Raw genomic sequence first — 15,526 nt, forward strand, 5'->3', positions numbered from 1 at the left:
GAGGCTGCCAGACAAAAAGCTTTCTTTGAGGCTAACAGCAACAAGAGTGGAACACTGCTAGCACAAATGCTAACTAAGCGTAGGCAGCTGACATATATAGACAAAATTAAAGACAGAAAGGGGACAACGCACCGCCTCCCTACCGAAATACACGACATTATACGCTCCTATTACAAAGACCTCTACTCCCCACCGTCCCCGCAGGATGCACATTCGCGAGCCACCCTCATGACCCGGATAACTAACTTCCTCCGAAACAACACGCACACAATCCTGGAACCTGAGGTAACTGAAACATTAGATGAACCCATTACGATGGAGGAGATAGCAGTGGCTGTCAAAACATCCAAACTGGGCAAAAGCCCGGGGCCCGATGGCCTTCCATTGCGTTACTACAAGTGCTTCGCAGGGACCCTATACGCGCCGTTGCTGTCCTCCTTTAACGCGATTAGGGAAGGGCAGCACCTACCTCCACAGTCCCTCAGGGCACACGTCACGCTCATCCCCAAAGAAGGGAGGGACGGCGACTACTGCCACAACTACCGCCCTATATCCCTCATAAATAGCGACACGAAGCTATTGGCAAAAATACTGGCGACCCGCCTGCAGCCACACATCCTGGTACACCCGGACCAGGTGGGGTTTGTGACGGGACGGGAAGCCAGAGACAACACGATCAGAGCCCTGTCAATAGCCCACGGGGAATGGGGGAGGGTCGGGGGCCTTCTCCTGCTATCCACGGACGCGGAGAAGGCCTTTGACAGGATCGGTTGGACATTCCTGTTTCAGGCCCTCACACACCTGGGCATGGGGGCACACATGAGGGGATGGATAGAGGCGCTCTACAGGCAACCCAAAGCCTAGATACTCGTGAATGGGGCCCTCACAGAGGATTTCACAATACAGAACGGCACTAGACAGGGTTGTCCCCTATCGCCGATCCTCTTCGTTCTGGCACTAGAGCCATTCTTACAAGCAATTAGAACCAACCCATCACGGGGGTGACCAAAGGCCTCACACAGCACAAGGTGGCGGCTTACGCCGACGACCTTATCTTCTTCGTATCCAAACCCGAAATCTCGCTTCCCAACATTATCAAAGCTTTTAGAGAATATGGGGAGATCTCCAAGATGAAAATTAATTACACCAAATCATACATCCTTAACATTTCTATACCCCAAAAAAGGGAGGCACCTCTCCGCCAGAGCTTCTCATTCCAATGGGCGGACTCAAAAATAAGATATCTAGGAATCTGGCTCACCCGAAACAACGCGGACCTTTTTAGAGAGAACTTCGCCCAAATGTTAGCAGTGCTCAAGAGAGATGCCGGGGAATGGTCATCTCCTGGTTTGGCCGGGTTCAAGTCATTAAAATGAATTTCTTACCAAGACTGCTGTACCTATTGCAGGCGATACCCATAAGCATACCCAGAACATACTTCGCGACCCTACATAGGACCCTGAGAGAATACGTGTGGACAGGGAAAAAGTCCAGGCTCAAATTCTCTCAACTCACCCAGCCGAGGGAGCGGGGAGGCATGGCACTGCCAGACTTCCACCTTTACTATCAAGCGTGCCATCTCCTTAGAGTAGTGGAATGGTCTAAACCCAACGTCCACAAACAATGGAAGGTCGTGGAGGAAGCGGACCTACGGATTCCCATAGCACTGGCCCCATGGCTACCTAGAAAGGGGAGAGCCGAGACACCCATATATGTGGGGAACACCCTCCAAGTATGGTACGGTATAGCAGACAGAGCAGGTCTGACCCCGTTTCCATCCCCCTGCTTCCCTTGACATACAACGCGGACTTCCCTCCGGGACTCGACCCGCTCATTCTCAGGAGTGTCATCCCTGACCGACTACCTAGGCTCCACCACCTCCTCACACCATCAGGCCGGAAGACCCTCTCAGACCTCATAGGTGGCCGGCCCCCGACATTCTCACAGACATTCACACACGCACAATTGACGAGCTACCTCCAGACTCTGCCACAAGGTAGGGCACTGCGCCGCGCCCCCACGGAGTTCGAACACCTGTGCCTTGACCCGGACCCACTCCCGCATGGGATATCCAAACTCTACAGCCTGCTACAAGACCAGATCCCTGTAGAAACACCTAGATTTAAAGGAAAATGGGAAACGGCCCTAAACCAGACGTTTAGCGACGAGGACTGGGACAAAATTTGCACTTTGACACACCACTGTGCGGCCTTCAGCAGACACCAGGAGGCCGCATATAAACTGCTCACACAATGGTACCGCACCCCAGACATACTACACAACATACATCCAACACACACCGCACACTGCTGGCGATGTGGGACAGGAACGGGGTCACACTTACACATCTGGTGGTCGTGCGAGAAGATACAACCCTTCTGGAGAGGGATCTACAAAATGATACAAAAATTCTCTGACCTCCCCCCACCCTTTGAACCAGCAGCAATGCTTCTACACCACACTACGCTACCTAGCCACATATATAAACGATCAATGACTATTAGGATATTGAACATCGCCAAACTCCTCATCCCCCTACAATGGAGAGACACTGAGGCCCTACCCTTAGGGAATGGTTCACGAAAATGGAAGACCTCAGGGTGACTGAAGACCTACACCTAATGGCCACAGACAGGACACAACGATACCTAGACATCTGGACACATTGGATTCTGACGATGACTGGAGACAAACTCCGGGATGTACTGGGGGAGACAAGTTAATATCATGACCCCAGACCTATGAAAGCTTGGGCAGATAGCCCTAGTTGAGTACACACAGGGGATCCATACTGATCCCCCGAACCCCGTTAGATGACCCCATGGGGAACCCGTCCCCCCCCTCTTCCCACCCCACCCAACAACGACAGACACCTGACTGATCGATGGGTGGCACCAAGCCCGTGCCTCCGCCCATCCATGCTCCATAAGCACCGAAAGCTGACACAACGAGACCGAACGCATAGACGCGATCAAATACCGACTGAGACCTCTAGAGAGACACATCAGGACCATCAGTCCCGAGATGAGGTACACCACACTCAAAGATTGAGACCCGGGAGTATACCATGACGGGAAACAAGTAACCACAAAGGCCAGAGAGCACTCACCCGAAACACATCATAGGTTAGACTCATGGGTCCTGCCATGTCCTACGCTCTGAGATGCCCTTACCACCCACCGGCCACATCTTACAGGCACTAAGCACCTAGGGCAACGATTTTGACGCCACCCGACTGCTAGATAAGGTGACAACGGTTTCAAGGTTTAACGTAATGAAGGGGACCTGCGCGTCCCAGCGCGATTAAGCGCATGGTAGGAATGAGAGACCTGCGAGTCCACTATCTCTATTTCTTCACTATGATAAAGGGAGGACAGAGATCCTCAAAATCTCAAGCTCGACTGGGAACCCACTCAGTCGCATGTTACCGAATGTTCAAACAATGTTATATGTTATATGTTGCAAATTCATCCCAATGTAATAGCCTACCAGTGACATTGCTGGGAATTGGACGGCCAAACTGTTGCGTAACCAACTCACGTCTGTCACTGATACCGACACTGGAAGGCCGTAATACCCACTAAGCATTCACCCACGCAAACAATAACTGTTCAACAGTGCTCTGAAGCCGATAGTGCTTGACTGTTTTAAATACTATGTATAACTTTGTGGAACCCCACTATGTTCAACCATTTATGTTCCTTTTTCTCTTCTGTAACCCTGGTTTCTGATATCACTAACTGAAAAGAAATAAAAATGAAATTCAACAAAAAAAGAAAAAATCACCCCTAAATCCCTTTCCTCAGATGTTGAGGTTAGGACTCTATCAAATATTCTGTACTCTGCCCTTGGGTTTTTACGTCCAAGATGCATTATCTTGCACTTATCCACATTAAATGTCAGTTGCCACAACTCTGACCATTTTTCTAGTTTACCTAAATCAATAGCCATTTGGCTTATCCCTCCTGGAACATCAACCCTGTTACATATCTTAGTATCATCAGCAAAAATACATACCTTACCATCAAGACCTTATGCAATATCACTAATAAAAATATTAAAGAGAATGGGTCCAAGTACAGATCCCTGAGGTACCCCACTGGTGACAAGCCCAAGCTTCGCATATTCTCCATTGACTACAACACTCTGTTGCCTATCACTCAGCCACTGCCTTACCCATTCAACAATATTGGAATTCAAACTTAAATATTGCAGTTTAAGCCTTCTATGTGCAACAGTGTCAAAAGCCTTACTGATATTTAAAGTTGTATGTGCAACCTTTAGCTATGGAACACAACACATAGCTTGTTTAATCCTTTTGCTGCCGAAGGTGTAACTACAGCAGCATAATTGGGGCATCATTAGCTAGCCCAGAACAAAAATTCTGAGTTCAGAACAAGCTAATGTAAATTAATAGTTAATGTAAATTCTGTGCATATTTCTATGCACAGAGGAGCATTCATTGACTGAGTGTGATCAGCTGACACTTTAATCCAATTAATTCCCAAGGTAAGCAGCATGCAATGCTGCAGAAGCCAGATGTCAAAAGTCAGCAGGAGAGGAGACCTGGAGACCATCAGTGACCCAGGTAAGAGGGTAAATGTTGTGCCCCATTATCGGGTAGACTTGGATATTTATTTAGTTCTGAACTGCAATTTGTGTGAATTTGTCGAGTCAGGTGATCATTCAAACTCTGATTTCCAGAATCCCACTCGTGGCACCAAAAAAACAAAAACAAAAAAAACATTGATGGGAAATAAGATGATGGTGGACAAGGTACAGTCACTAAGTATTGGTTTTATTCACAGATCAAGTGAGAAGATGAAAAGATGGAAAAACAATGAGTACAACTATCTATATATATTATATATTTAATAAATATATTATATATAAATATAGATTTTTGTATTTTGCATTTGTATTTTTGTATTGCTTGTACTTTTATTTTCCCTCTTTAACATTACGATTTAGCCTTTATGATTTAATAAACTAAAATTGGGTGTTTAGTGAACCCTATTTAATAACCCTATCATGGCACCTAAGAAAACAATCCCTTTATATTTTTGTTTCTACTTCTGAGACATAAAATTTTACTACATCTTACAGTGTCTAAGCACTTACAGAGTCTAAGCACCACAGTAACGGTGCCTCATGCCAAAGATGCAAAAATTCTGGGTCCCAAAATTATCACACCTTACATGTAGTAAAGCATACTGAAAAATAAGTTTTATCTTCTTTCTTAAAATGTTTCTTTGAGAATGTCCTTGCTGTTTTGGGAGTTTCAAGTTTAATGGGGAAAATTCAAGCTGTGATTCTAAACATCTGGCTTGGCTCACTATGGAGCTAATGAATATGCATGAGAATCTCAGAGGGAGATGTAATAAGGTGCAGTAGGTTGGAGAACTTTGCTTCATTTAATTATATATAGGCCCTTCTATGGCATTTCAAGTAACTTGTTTTACAAAGCATATTTGAGGTACTGGGAATATAAGCCTTCATAAAGAATATTACACACATACACACACATACATATATCCACATGAATGTAACCTCTTATGAAATGATGCACTTTCCTGTGTAGATAAGATCTTAACTTATAGACTATCATTTTAGGCACACTAATAATGAACATGCTTTATTTCTTCAGGGCAAGAACCAGGGGCATAAGTTTACTATTTTACATTTTGTCATTTGTAATTTAAGAAAAACACACATCTGTATGACACAGTTTAATAAAGATCTGGCATATAATAAAGACAACAAATTACAACATACCTATGCATTTGCATATATGCCCTATAGTTTTTCATATGTGGTTTAAAAACAAAAGAATAAAAAGAATAAATATAGATCTTACAGATACAATCTTGCAGCATGAGTCACATATGTATACCATACAAAATAAGAAAATCTGGTATTCCTATGAACTGACCCTAATATGTTTGAATGATGAGTGTAGCGGACCCCGGGTAACCCGACCGGTTACCTCCACTAATTCCCTTTCTTCAGCTGCTCAGGAACCACTCTAGAATATACAGAGACCCATTTCCCCACAGTAACTAGATGAGACCGAGTTCTAAGATACAACACAATTTTATTGGCCACACACGGCTTTTATGCATATTCCCATGCAAGGGGTCTCCGACACAACCGCACAGGGTCACATCCCAGGGTCATACCCTGCCCTGGGGTCCTAGCGCGGGATGGGGACTCTGTTCTCTTTGTCCCTAAAGCCCACCACCAAAACACAGGGTTTCCCACCGCAGATGCCAGGGGGTCTTCTTCCCAGGAGCCTCTGTGCCTGGGAGTCCAGACACTGGAAAAAGGGACCGTCCTTTTGTCTCTCAGGCACAGAAAAGCCTGTCCGTGGGAAAAGAGCTAGTCTCTTTGTCCATTGGGCACAAGAAAGCTCACCAAACCAGCCAGTGCCCCACAAGTGTCCACACCAATCTCAGGGACCTGCACAACGGCTCCTCTTTCGACTAACCCCTGTTTGCGAGGTCCCGGTGTGGAACCCAGACAAGGGAAGCGTCTCCTTTCGGGGTATGAATGCTCCTCCTGGCTGCCATTCGTCGGTGCAAATAGCGACCACCTAGGGGAGCACTCAATAATTACTTCCCTTGCGGTTTCACACCTATGTTGCAAGTGCGAACGTTTTGATTCATTGGTGCGAACGTTCTAATGGTGCGCTGGGGAGGTCCTCATTCGGGAAATGAACAGTCCGGGAAACAAACAACGAATGCTCCCCCTGGTTGGCGTACATCTAACGAAAGGGTGGCCACCCAGGGGAGTGCTCATTATTTGTTTCCCTTGCGGTTTGACACTTATGTTGTGAGGTAAGAACATTCTAACCTAACATTCTATGAGATATAGGGGTGGGCACAATACACAAAAACATACTTTTATCCACCCACCCCCGCCGGTCATCCTAGACTATTCACTATGAACACTTTTCTTCCTGGCTACTTCAGAAACTCAGACAGCAGGAAACACTCTTGACCTCATCTTCACCAATCTCTGTACCACCTCTAATCTGCACATCCTTGATCTCCAGCATTTCTCCACCAAACTCACAAACTTTCCTTTTACCCATCTTAAATCTCACTTGCCTTAATTCTGCAAACTCACTCTACAATTCCACTCTCTCCTCTCAACTAGACATCATGGCACCTCCTACATTTAAATGCAGAAAGTGTTCCCAATTACAACCCTGGCACACCAAGCTGACCTGATCTCTCCAAAAATGTTCCAGAACTGCTGAACGCTGTTGGAGAAAGCACCTGACTTCATCCACTATAAATTTGTGCTGCGCTGCTACACTCTGGCTTTTTTTTACTCTGCAAAAGTAAATTACTTCAACACCTTCATAAGCACAATGTCCCGCCAACCCAAATGCCTATTTCACACTTTTAATGCTCTCCTTTACCCTGTTGCTCCCCCTCCTCCTACCACCCTGTCTGCCTCAAACTTTGCAACTCACTTCACTGAGAAGATTTCTACAATCAGGGAAGAGATCTCTAATCTCTCTCCCTCTCCTTCCAATACATCACCCAACTCCACTGTTCTATGCTCATTCACACCTACTACAACTGAATAGGTTTCCGCTCTGCTATGGTCCTCCTGCCATACCACCTGTTCCCTCAATCCTATTCCCTCATATCTCATCCAGCGAATATTTTAATTACACGCGAACACAGCACCAAGTGGGCCCCCTTTTCAGTCTGGCTCCCTGGCAACAAACTACTCTACCCATTAAACCTTGTGACACACATCATTCCCGTGTCGTGTCACATGACTTACTTTTATTATTTAATTCTTATATATCCAATGCTCATTTTAGATGATATTTAAAGCTATAACATCTTCTATTCCTGTACACTTTAAACTATATTACTCTCATTTATGTTTAACATATTCTTTTTATCCTATTTTCTAATTGGCCAATTGAACTTTAGGCGCCAATTTTAATTACAAGGTACTCCTATTTAAACCAAGTATGCCAGGCTGTCATCACTATTCCTTTTGAAGAAGCCACATATGGTGAAACACGTTATGGTTGTTTTATATTGTGTATTTTATCAATACAAGTTTTATGGTGAATGGAGTTGTACCAATTTTCCTTTTATTGTATTTTATATGCACTTTTTTTTTCTGGCATTTTATTGTTCTTGTACTCAAAGAAATCCGAGGTGGGGATCATACCACCAACGCTTTACCAATAGAGCAGTGTTTCCTGCTATAGACTTGTGAGTGTAATTTTATTTATGTTATACTATATTTTATCATATTGAGAGCACTATTGTTGTCCTTTTATCCTATTTTTGGAGCCCTGGATACCAAGACAGCATTGACGGACGTACCTCTCCTGCATATCCAATAAGCGGGGATTATACCGCTGTACGCCTTATTGCACTATTGGCTGCTTTCGTATCTCCTTCTTGTCCCCTTACATATACAAACATCTTGAGCCACTTTGACGGACCTATTCCTGAAGAAAAATCTTTACAAGTACTTCTGACCCTACCCTACTGCTCTAGTAAGACTTTGTTTTAGACTATTACTTCTAGCTCTGTTGGCGCAGCCCTTCTCTGCTTTTTTGCACTATTCTTTTGATTTACTGAATGGTTTGGAGGGGTTCCCTTCTTTAGGGTTGCTGCCTAACTACATATTGTTTGTTAATTAGAGCTGACCTATTGTTGTACTACTCTATCCTAATTCTACTTGATCTTTCTGCTGCCTTTGAGACTACTGATCATCAAGAGCTTCTTCTCATTCTCCGTAATCTCGGTCTACGAGATACTGCTCTCTCCGGGTGCTCCTCCTTCCTCTCCCAGCGCTTCTCCCCAACCCCTCTCTGTTGGTGTCCCCTCAGGTTTAGTCCATGGTCCCCTACTGTTCTCCATCTATTCTGCCTCCCTTGGTAAATTCACCAGCTCCTTTGGCTTCCATTATCATTTATATGCAGATGACACGCATACCTACCTGTCCTCTCCTGATCTCTTTCCACCCATCTTGACTCATGTCTCTGACTGCCTCTCTGCGATTTCAAGTTGGATGGCTGCTCACTTCCTTAAACTCAACCTGTCCAAAACAGAACTTGTGCTCTTTCCTCCCTCAAGTGTTGCTACTCCTGTGTTTATCTCCCTTCAAGTCAATGGCGCCACCATCACCTCTACCTCGCAGGCTCACTGCCCAGGTGTTCTCTTTGACTCTGACCTCTCCTTCACCCCTCATGTCCAGTCAATTGCCAAATCCTGCCGCTTCCATCTCAAAAACATAGCTCGCATCCGCCCCTATGTAACACCAGACGCGGCTAAGGTGGTGGTCCGTGCCATTGTTCTTTCTCGTCTTGACTACTGCAATCCCCTTCTCAGTGTCCCCATGTGTTCCCACATTGCACCGCTGCAATCTATTATGAACGTGGCAGTAAGGCTCATTTTCCTGTCACACATGTCATGTGTCCTTAAGGGGTTAAACTGTTAGCGGATTTTCATTCTCCCCCCACTTTCCCTCCCATAACTCCTCTCCTGCAACTGTAAAAAATAACCTACTAAGTTCCCAGTGAATACTTTTCTAGCAACCTATTTTATTACCTCTACTTATACCATCTGTGTCACTATACCCCACCCCCTCTAGCATGCAAGCTCATTGAGCAGGGCCCTCAACCCCTCTGTTCCTGTGCGTCCATTAGTCTGGTTACAATTCTGTGTCTGTTAGTCCACCCATTGTACTGTGCTACAGAGTTTTGCTGGCGCTATATAAATAAAATTAATAAATAATAATAATATTAATAAGGTACTGTGTGTGTTTAATGTTTATAGATAGTTTAGCATGTTAAGGTAATGTAGGGGTTAACATTTAGTGTAGTGTGTTCCAACAATTAAAGGGTTTTAGGGTTGTGTAGGGAATCAGGGAAGAACTTTACTGTGAGGGCAGCATTGGGACATTCAATCTACCTGAGATTAGTGGGAGTTACTATCCCAGGTGATGGTTATTATAGTAGTATAGTAGTATAATTCACAGGCAGACTGGGGAATGTATATCCACATAACTCTCAATATTGGCATCCCGAAAATTGGTCCTATTTGTTTGGCCTCACCACAATCTCACCACAATCTTTTTGGTACCAAGCTCTATGCTCTGAGAGGGATTTTAACTTCCAGTCTAGAACAAGCACCATGCTCATGAGACGAACAAAGTCAAAAAAGCAGTCCGTGGCTGTTTTCTGATCACTGATCATTTAGAATCATAGCCCATGCATTGGTTTAAAAATAGTTGTGCTTAAAACAGTGTCCATTGCTAAGTATGCAGTATGAAGTCTGAAACATGATGCCTGAATGGACTCATTTGCATGTAAAGTTGGGACTCTGGAATACTGTATATACTCGAGTATAAGTCGAGTTTTTCAGCAAATGTATTCATACACACACACTGCATTCATACACACACACTGCATTCATTATATACACACACTGTAAATAAATATTCAATTAATATAATTTTTTTTAGGATCTAAAAATTTATTTAGAAATTTACCAGTAGCTGCTGCATTTCCCACCATAGTCTTATACTCGAGTCAATACGTTTTCCCAGTTTTTTGGGGTAAAATTAGGGGCCTCGGCTTATATTCGGGTCGGCTTATACTCGAGTATATACGGTAGTTGTGGAAACATTTTTACTTTTAAGAATCTATGTCCCAGAAGGACCCCTCAAAGTCAAAAAGTCCAGCTTAAGATTTGCATATATATAAATATATATATATATATAGTTCATACATATGTTTCATATAATTCATCTCATGTTATATATGCGGTGTATATTAGACATGGTGTGTGCAACGTTAAATATTCAGAAAAAAAATATTGCATATGGTTTGATTCACATGGCGATGCTCTATCTAGAGAACAATGTTCTAAGTTGCAACAATCTTTTGTCAGACTTTCAGCCCTTAGGGAAAATATGAAGATTTGCCTATTATGATAACCTTGCATTCAAATTATGTGACGATAAGTAGCCCAGGGCAGGTATATATACATATGCACAGTATATATCTTAACAAAAAGAGAGGTAGGAAAAAAAGGACTCAATGATTCAATGATCCATAGCATACTATCATTTACCACACTATACAGTTTCCTAGTGTTTGGAGTGGGAAATCATTATAGGGAATACTAAACATGAATATTATTAAATGGCTTAAATATTCCTGGCATGTACTTTATAAAAGAAAATGTCAAAATGTATTTTTTCCTAATCACAGACATCTTGAACAAAATAATACAGAGGTAAGACTAAAGATTCAAGAGGAAACAGATAGACTTCTATATAGATATTTCTCTATGAAAAACCCAATTTTCTCTTCCATGAGTAACAACTAATAAATAAAGAAATAAAAATAAATGAAATGTATTTTCCCTACATACTAATTTATATTATGGTAGAAATGTGTAACAGACAAAATTAACATGATTATTACATTTGTTGTAAGAAAAATATTATAGTATTTGTAAGAGAAACATCGATGAGTCTTTTTTTAATTGGAGAGACATGAAACAATAAGAAAAGAGACCGGTTCACTGTGAGACCTACTACTCACTCTCTTACAGTGTAACGGCCCCCTTTCCAACTGCACATGTAGTGTAGAATGTCTACCGCAGCAGCCTGTTTCTAGTGCATCTTGGCAACAGCTGCTGTGTTCGTAAAATTGTAAATAGAAAAATGCTTTTCCAGCTTAAGCTGAACAAAGAAACCTCAGAAGTATGTTGTCTCATTTCTGCTGTACTATTTCAGCCTCACAGGGCTGAGAAGGTTCTGATGTTTAAGATCTCCACTGTTTGTCCTTTTAATGCAGCAGCAACTGTGAACATTTTATGGGTTCTCTATGCTTTTTTTCTCCATTTTCTTATCATGATTTTAAAATGCAGCAGAAACCGATTGTAGTGGCATTTGGGCAAATGCATTTATTTTTTTTACTATTTCTGTTTGTAACATGTCTTTTAAATCCTATTGCAACGTTTTAACTTTACAACCAAAGAACACGGCATCGCTTTGAAAGATTGAAAACCGTTAACATTAATGTGCTATTAGCTAAAAAAAAAAAAAAAAAAAAACACTTTTAACAGTAAATGCTCAGCAACATGTAATGCAATTTTGGTTTACATTTCTGGAATTTTGCAAGACACTATAGTTGCATGGGCAATGTATTTTTTTCCCACTATTCACAGCAAATACATAATATATAGGTAAAACACATTAGTTAAATGCTTTTATTTTAGATCTGATGAAATAAATATATGTATATACACATACACACAAGTGTTGTGCTAAATGTATAATCCCATTGAAAATATAAACATTATTTGTCTGAAAACGGTAGAATAATTTATTATGCAAAACATAAAATATTGGAAATGTGAGAAAAATGCTTAAATGGGCTTCAATTTGTCAGTTTGTATCTCAGTAAATTAGCTTCTGTCCTTTTTATGTTTTAAATAAATATTTGTAACAATAACTGGAGCTGTTTACTTAGAGATATCAGTACCTGGTTGTTGAAGAGTCTGTGGCATCTGGGAATTTCTCTGTGCATTATACTGGACTGAGGCAATTGATCTGTACGGCTGGTTTGCTGAGGTAGGGTACTGTCCAGATGGGTAGTAATACAAAGGCATCTGTGGAAAGCAGACAGAACTACATAAGATGTAAAACTGCGAATTTTTGTCCACTCTCTCTTTAAAATCATTTTAAACTAGAATCTTCTTTTTTTCTGTATTATCTGTATGGTTATATTTATTGTTGGGAACAAAACCTAAAAGGAAATAGTAAGAACAAAACATACTTTAGACCACTCTAGATTTTATAGCAGTATTTGAACAAAATAATACAGAGCTGTATGACTGAAGCAACCAATATTTTCTTGTAATCTAATTTCTCTGATTTTTTTACACTGTGTATATCTTTAACATGTATTCATTCATTTTAATACATATTTATCTGCTTTTAAATGGCTCATGGTCAAATTTCTTTTTTTTTAAAGCCTAAACTGCCATCAGTCTATTCTTGTATGGTCTCTATGAACAACATGAAAGTATTGAGCCACCAAGATGTGAAGCCTAGTGGTAGAAAGAAGATGGCCAAGCAACTCACATCATCATTAACCCTCACAACAGCTCCGACCGAATCTGTTAAAAATATTCTATTAAGAATGGGATTTGCACCTGTAAAATGCAGGACACTATAATCACCAAAACAACTGTAGTTTCATGAAGCAGTTTTTTGGTGTCTCATGTCTCTGAAGTTGTAGTGCTCAATTCACAGCCATTTAGGAGTTAGATCATTTTTGTTTCTGTGTATGCAGTCCTAGCCACACCTCCCAAGGTTGTGTCTGACACAGTCTGCATGAAAACAAAATGGTTTCATTTTTAATCAGATGTAACTTACTTTAAAAGTTTTTTTATCTCCTGCTGTGTATATTGAATTTTAATTACATAAGGAGGCTCCTGCGGGGTTGTGCAAGCTATTACCAAAGCAGGAGATAAGAAATTCTAAATTAAACATAATTTGGAATAAAGGAAGTGTAAACATTAGATTACACTTAACAGGAAGTGTTAAGGGGGGCTGTGTAAGTTACATGCAGGGAGGTGTGCTTAGAGTTGCATGAACAAATTGGTTTAACTTCTAAATTGCAGAGAACTGAGCAGTGAGACTGTAGAGACATGATCTATACACCAATATTGCTTTATTAATCTAAAGTTGTTTTGGTGATTATAGTGTCCCCACCTAAAAGAGGATACTTGGGAGTTAAGATTTGTACATGTATGAGAATACAGATTATTTGTCATACATCTTTCAGTATGCACAGTTTACATACAAATATAACTGATTTGGAATTATTTTCACAAATTCTAAAGTTGATTATACTGCCTCACTGCTCAAGATAATCATTTCTGGATGACATAGCAAATGTAAAACTATATAGTAAAAGATCACTCATTCCAATTTCACCAAAATGTATCTATAATTTTGAAAAGTATGCATAGTTCTTATAAAATCATGTAATGTCCAGTGATTAATTGCAGGGTCTGGCAGCTATCTCGTAGGAGGGTGGAACTGTGAATTGAGAGATATTTCTCTTTCCATGTGCAGTAGTACAGTAAACTGGATACCACAGTGGTAAGAGATGTAAGTAAAAAAATCTAAATTCTTTAAGATATACAAAAAATAATAAAACTAGACTTCAGTTTAATATTTTTGGATACGTTTTTCAATGTATTAAATTTTTTGCGCAATGTTTAATATTTTTAAAATATGTAAATTTATAAAACAATTGTATATAAAAAAAAATATATCAATATATAAACACATTAAAATATTTTCAAAATATACATAATCGTTTTATAAATGTATCCAAAAAAATAAAGACATTTGAAAATCTTATCCAAAAATATTAGTAGAGGCCTAAATCAGAACATTTCAAAACATTATAACAACAAACAAGAAAGGAAGCATGAAGGTCTGATGTTCCTTATATAACACAACAGCATCAGGAATGTAAAAGTACTGTCAGCTCTGAAGAAGATTACATAAATAGATTATTAGAAAGCAGAAAAAAGATAAATATTTCATGTTGCCCTTATTTCCTACTGTATTTTAAATGTAATGCCTTCCTTAAAACCATTAGAAGAGAACATGCATACTTTAAAAAGCATGAGGATGTAATATTGTTGTATACTAAGCATTATTACAAAGAAAGGAATAGATTTTCTTTGTATAAATTTTAAATACTCTTACACGGTGGGTCATATTTCTGCCCCAGGAAATCTACATAGTATATAAACAAAAAAGAGGAATACTGCACACTTTTTAAAATCCTGATGCAACCAGACCTGGGGTTGGCTGCCCCTACCGTAAGAGTTGTGCAAAATTGTGGTCCAGGCACTCAAGGATCAGTTAAACAGCAGGTTTATTGGACAAATACAACATTTCGATCCCACAAGGTATCTTAAGCGTGATAAAGATCACTTGTGGGATTGAAACGTTGCATTTGTTCAATAAACCTGCTGTTTAACTGATCCTTGAGTGCCTGGACCAGGAAAACTACACTGAAATTCCATTGGAATTGTTGGAGAAAGACTAAGAGCACCCTGATTTTAGAAGGCATTCTGTGTTATTCTCAGTCAATAAACGCTTCAGGTACACACTGCTGACGATAGTTTACTAAAGCTTTTGTCTTTTCATTGTGCCTATTAAATGTGTACATATATGGACAGAATTGATACTGCTAATGCAGCAGTGCAACCTACATGATATCAAAATGCAATGAAAGCGGTCAGTGGTGTCTGGGGAACCTTCTGGTTGTGTCAAATTGTTCAAAAGCAGTTTTGCCAGTGAACCAGTGAACATCACATGGGTCATTCTATCACCACGTGAGTTTACAGAGGAAGAGGTTCTATTTCAACTGTCAAAAGTAAAGACAAATAAGTCAATGGGACCTGATGGAATACACCCAAAGCTATTAAAATAGCTTAGT

At 40.7% G+C, this 15,526-nt stretch overlaps 1 protein-coding gene across 4 annotated transcripts in view; it reads right to left on the reverse strand.

Moving 5' to 3' along the window:
• The window catches only part of ARPP21 (cAMP regulated phosphoprotein 21), a 306,084-nt gene that overhangs the window by 34,437 nt on the left and 256,121 nt on the right, over positions 1–15,526 (reverse strand). For all 4 annotated transcript variants that reach the window (XM_063451958.1, XM_063451959.1, XM_063451961.1 and 1 more), the window contains one exon: positions 12,542–12,668. In XM_063451958.1, the coding sequence (XP_063308028.1) occupies positions 12,542–12,668 (127 nt within the window). The remainder of the gene's footprint in view (positions 1–12,541; positions 12,669–15,526) is intronic.

The sequence above is a fragment of the Pelobates fuscus genome, chromosome 4 (assembly GCF_036172605.1).
Source record: "Pelobates fuscus isolate aPelFus1 chromosome 4, aPelFus1.pri, whole genome shotgun sequence".
In the NCBI taxonomy this organism is placed as follows: Eukaryota; Metazoa; Chordata; class Amphibia; order Anura; family Pelobatidae; genus Pelobates; species Pelobates fuscus.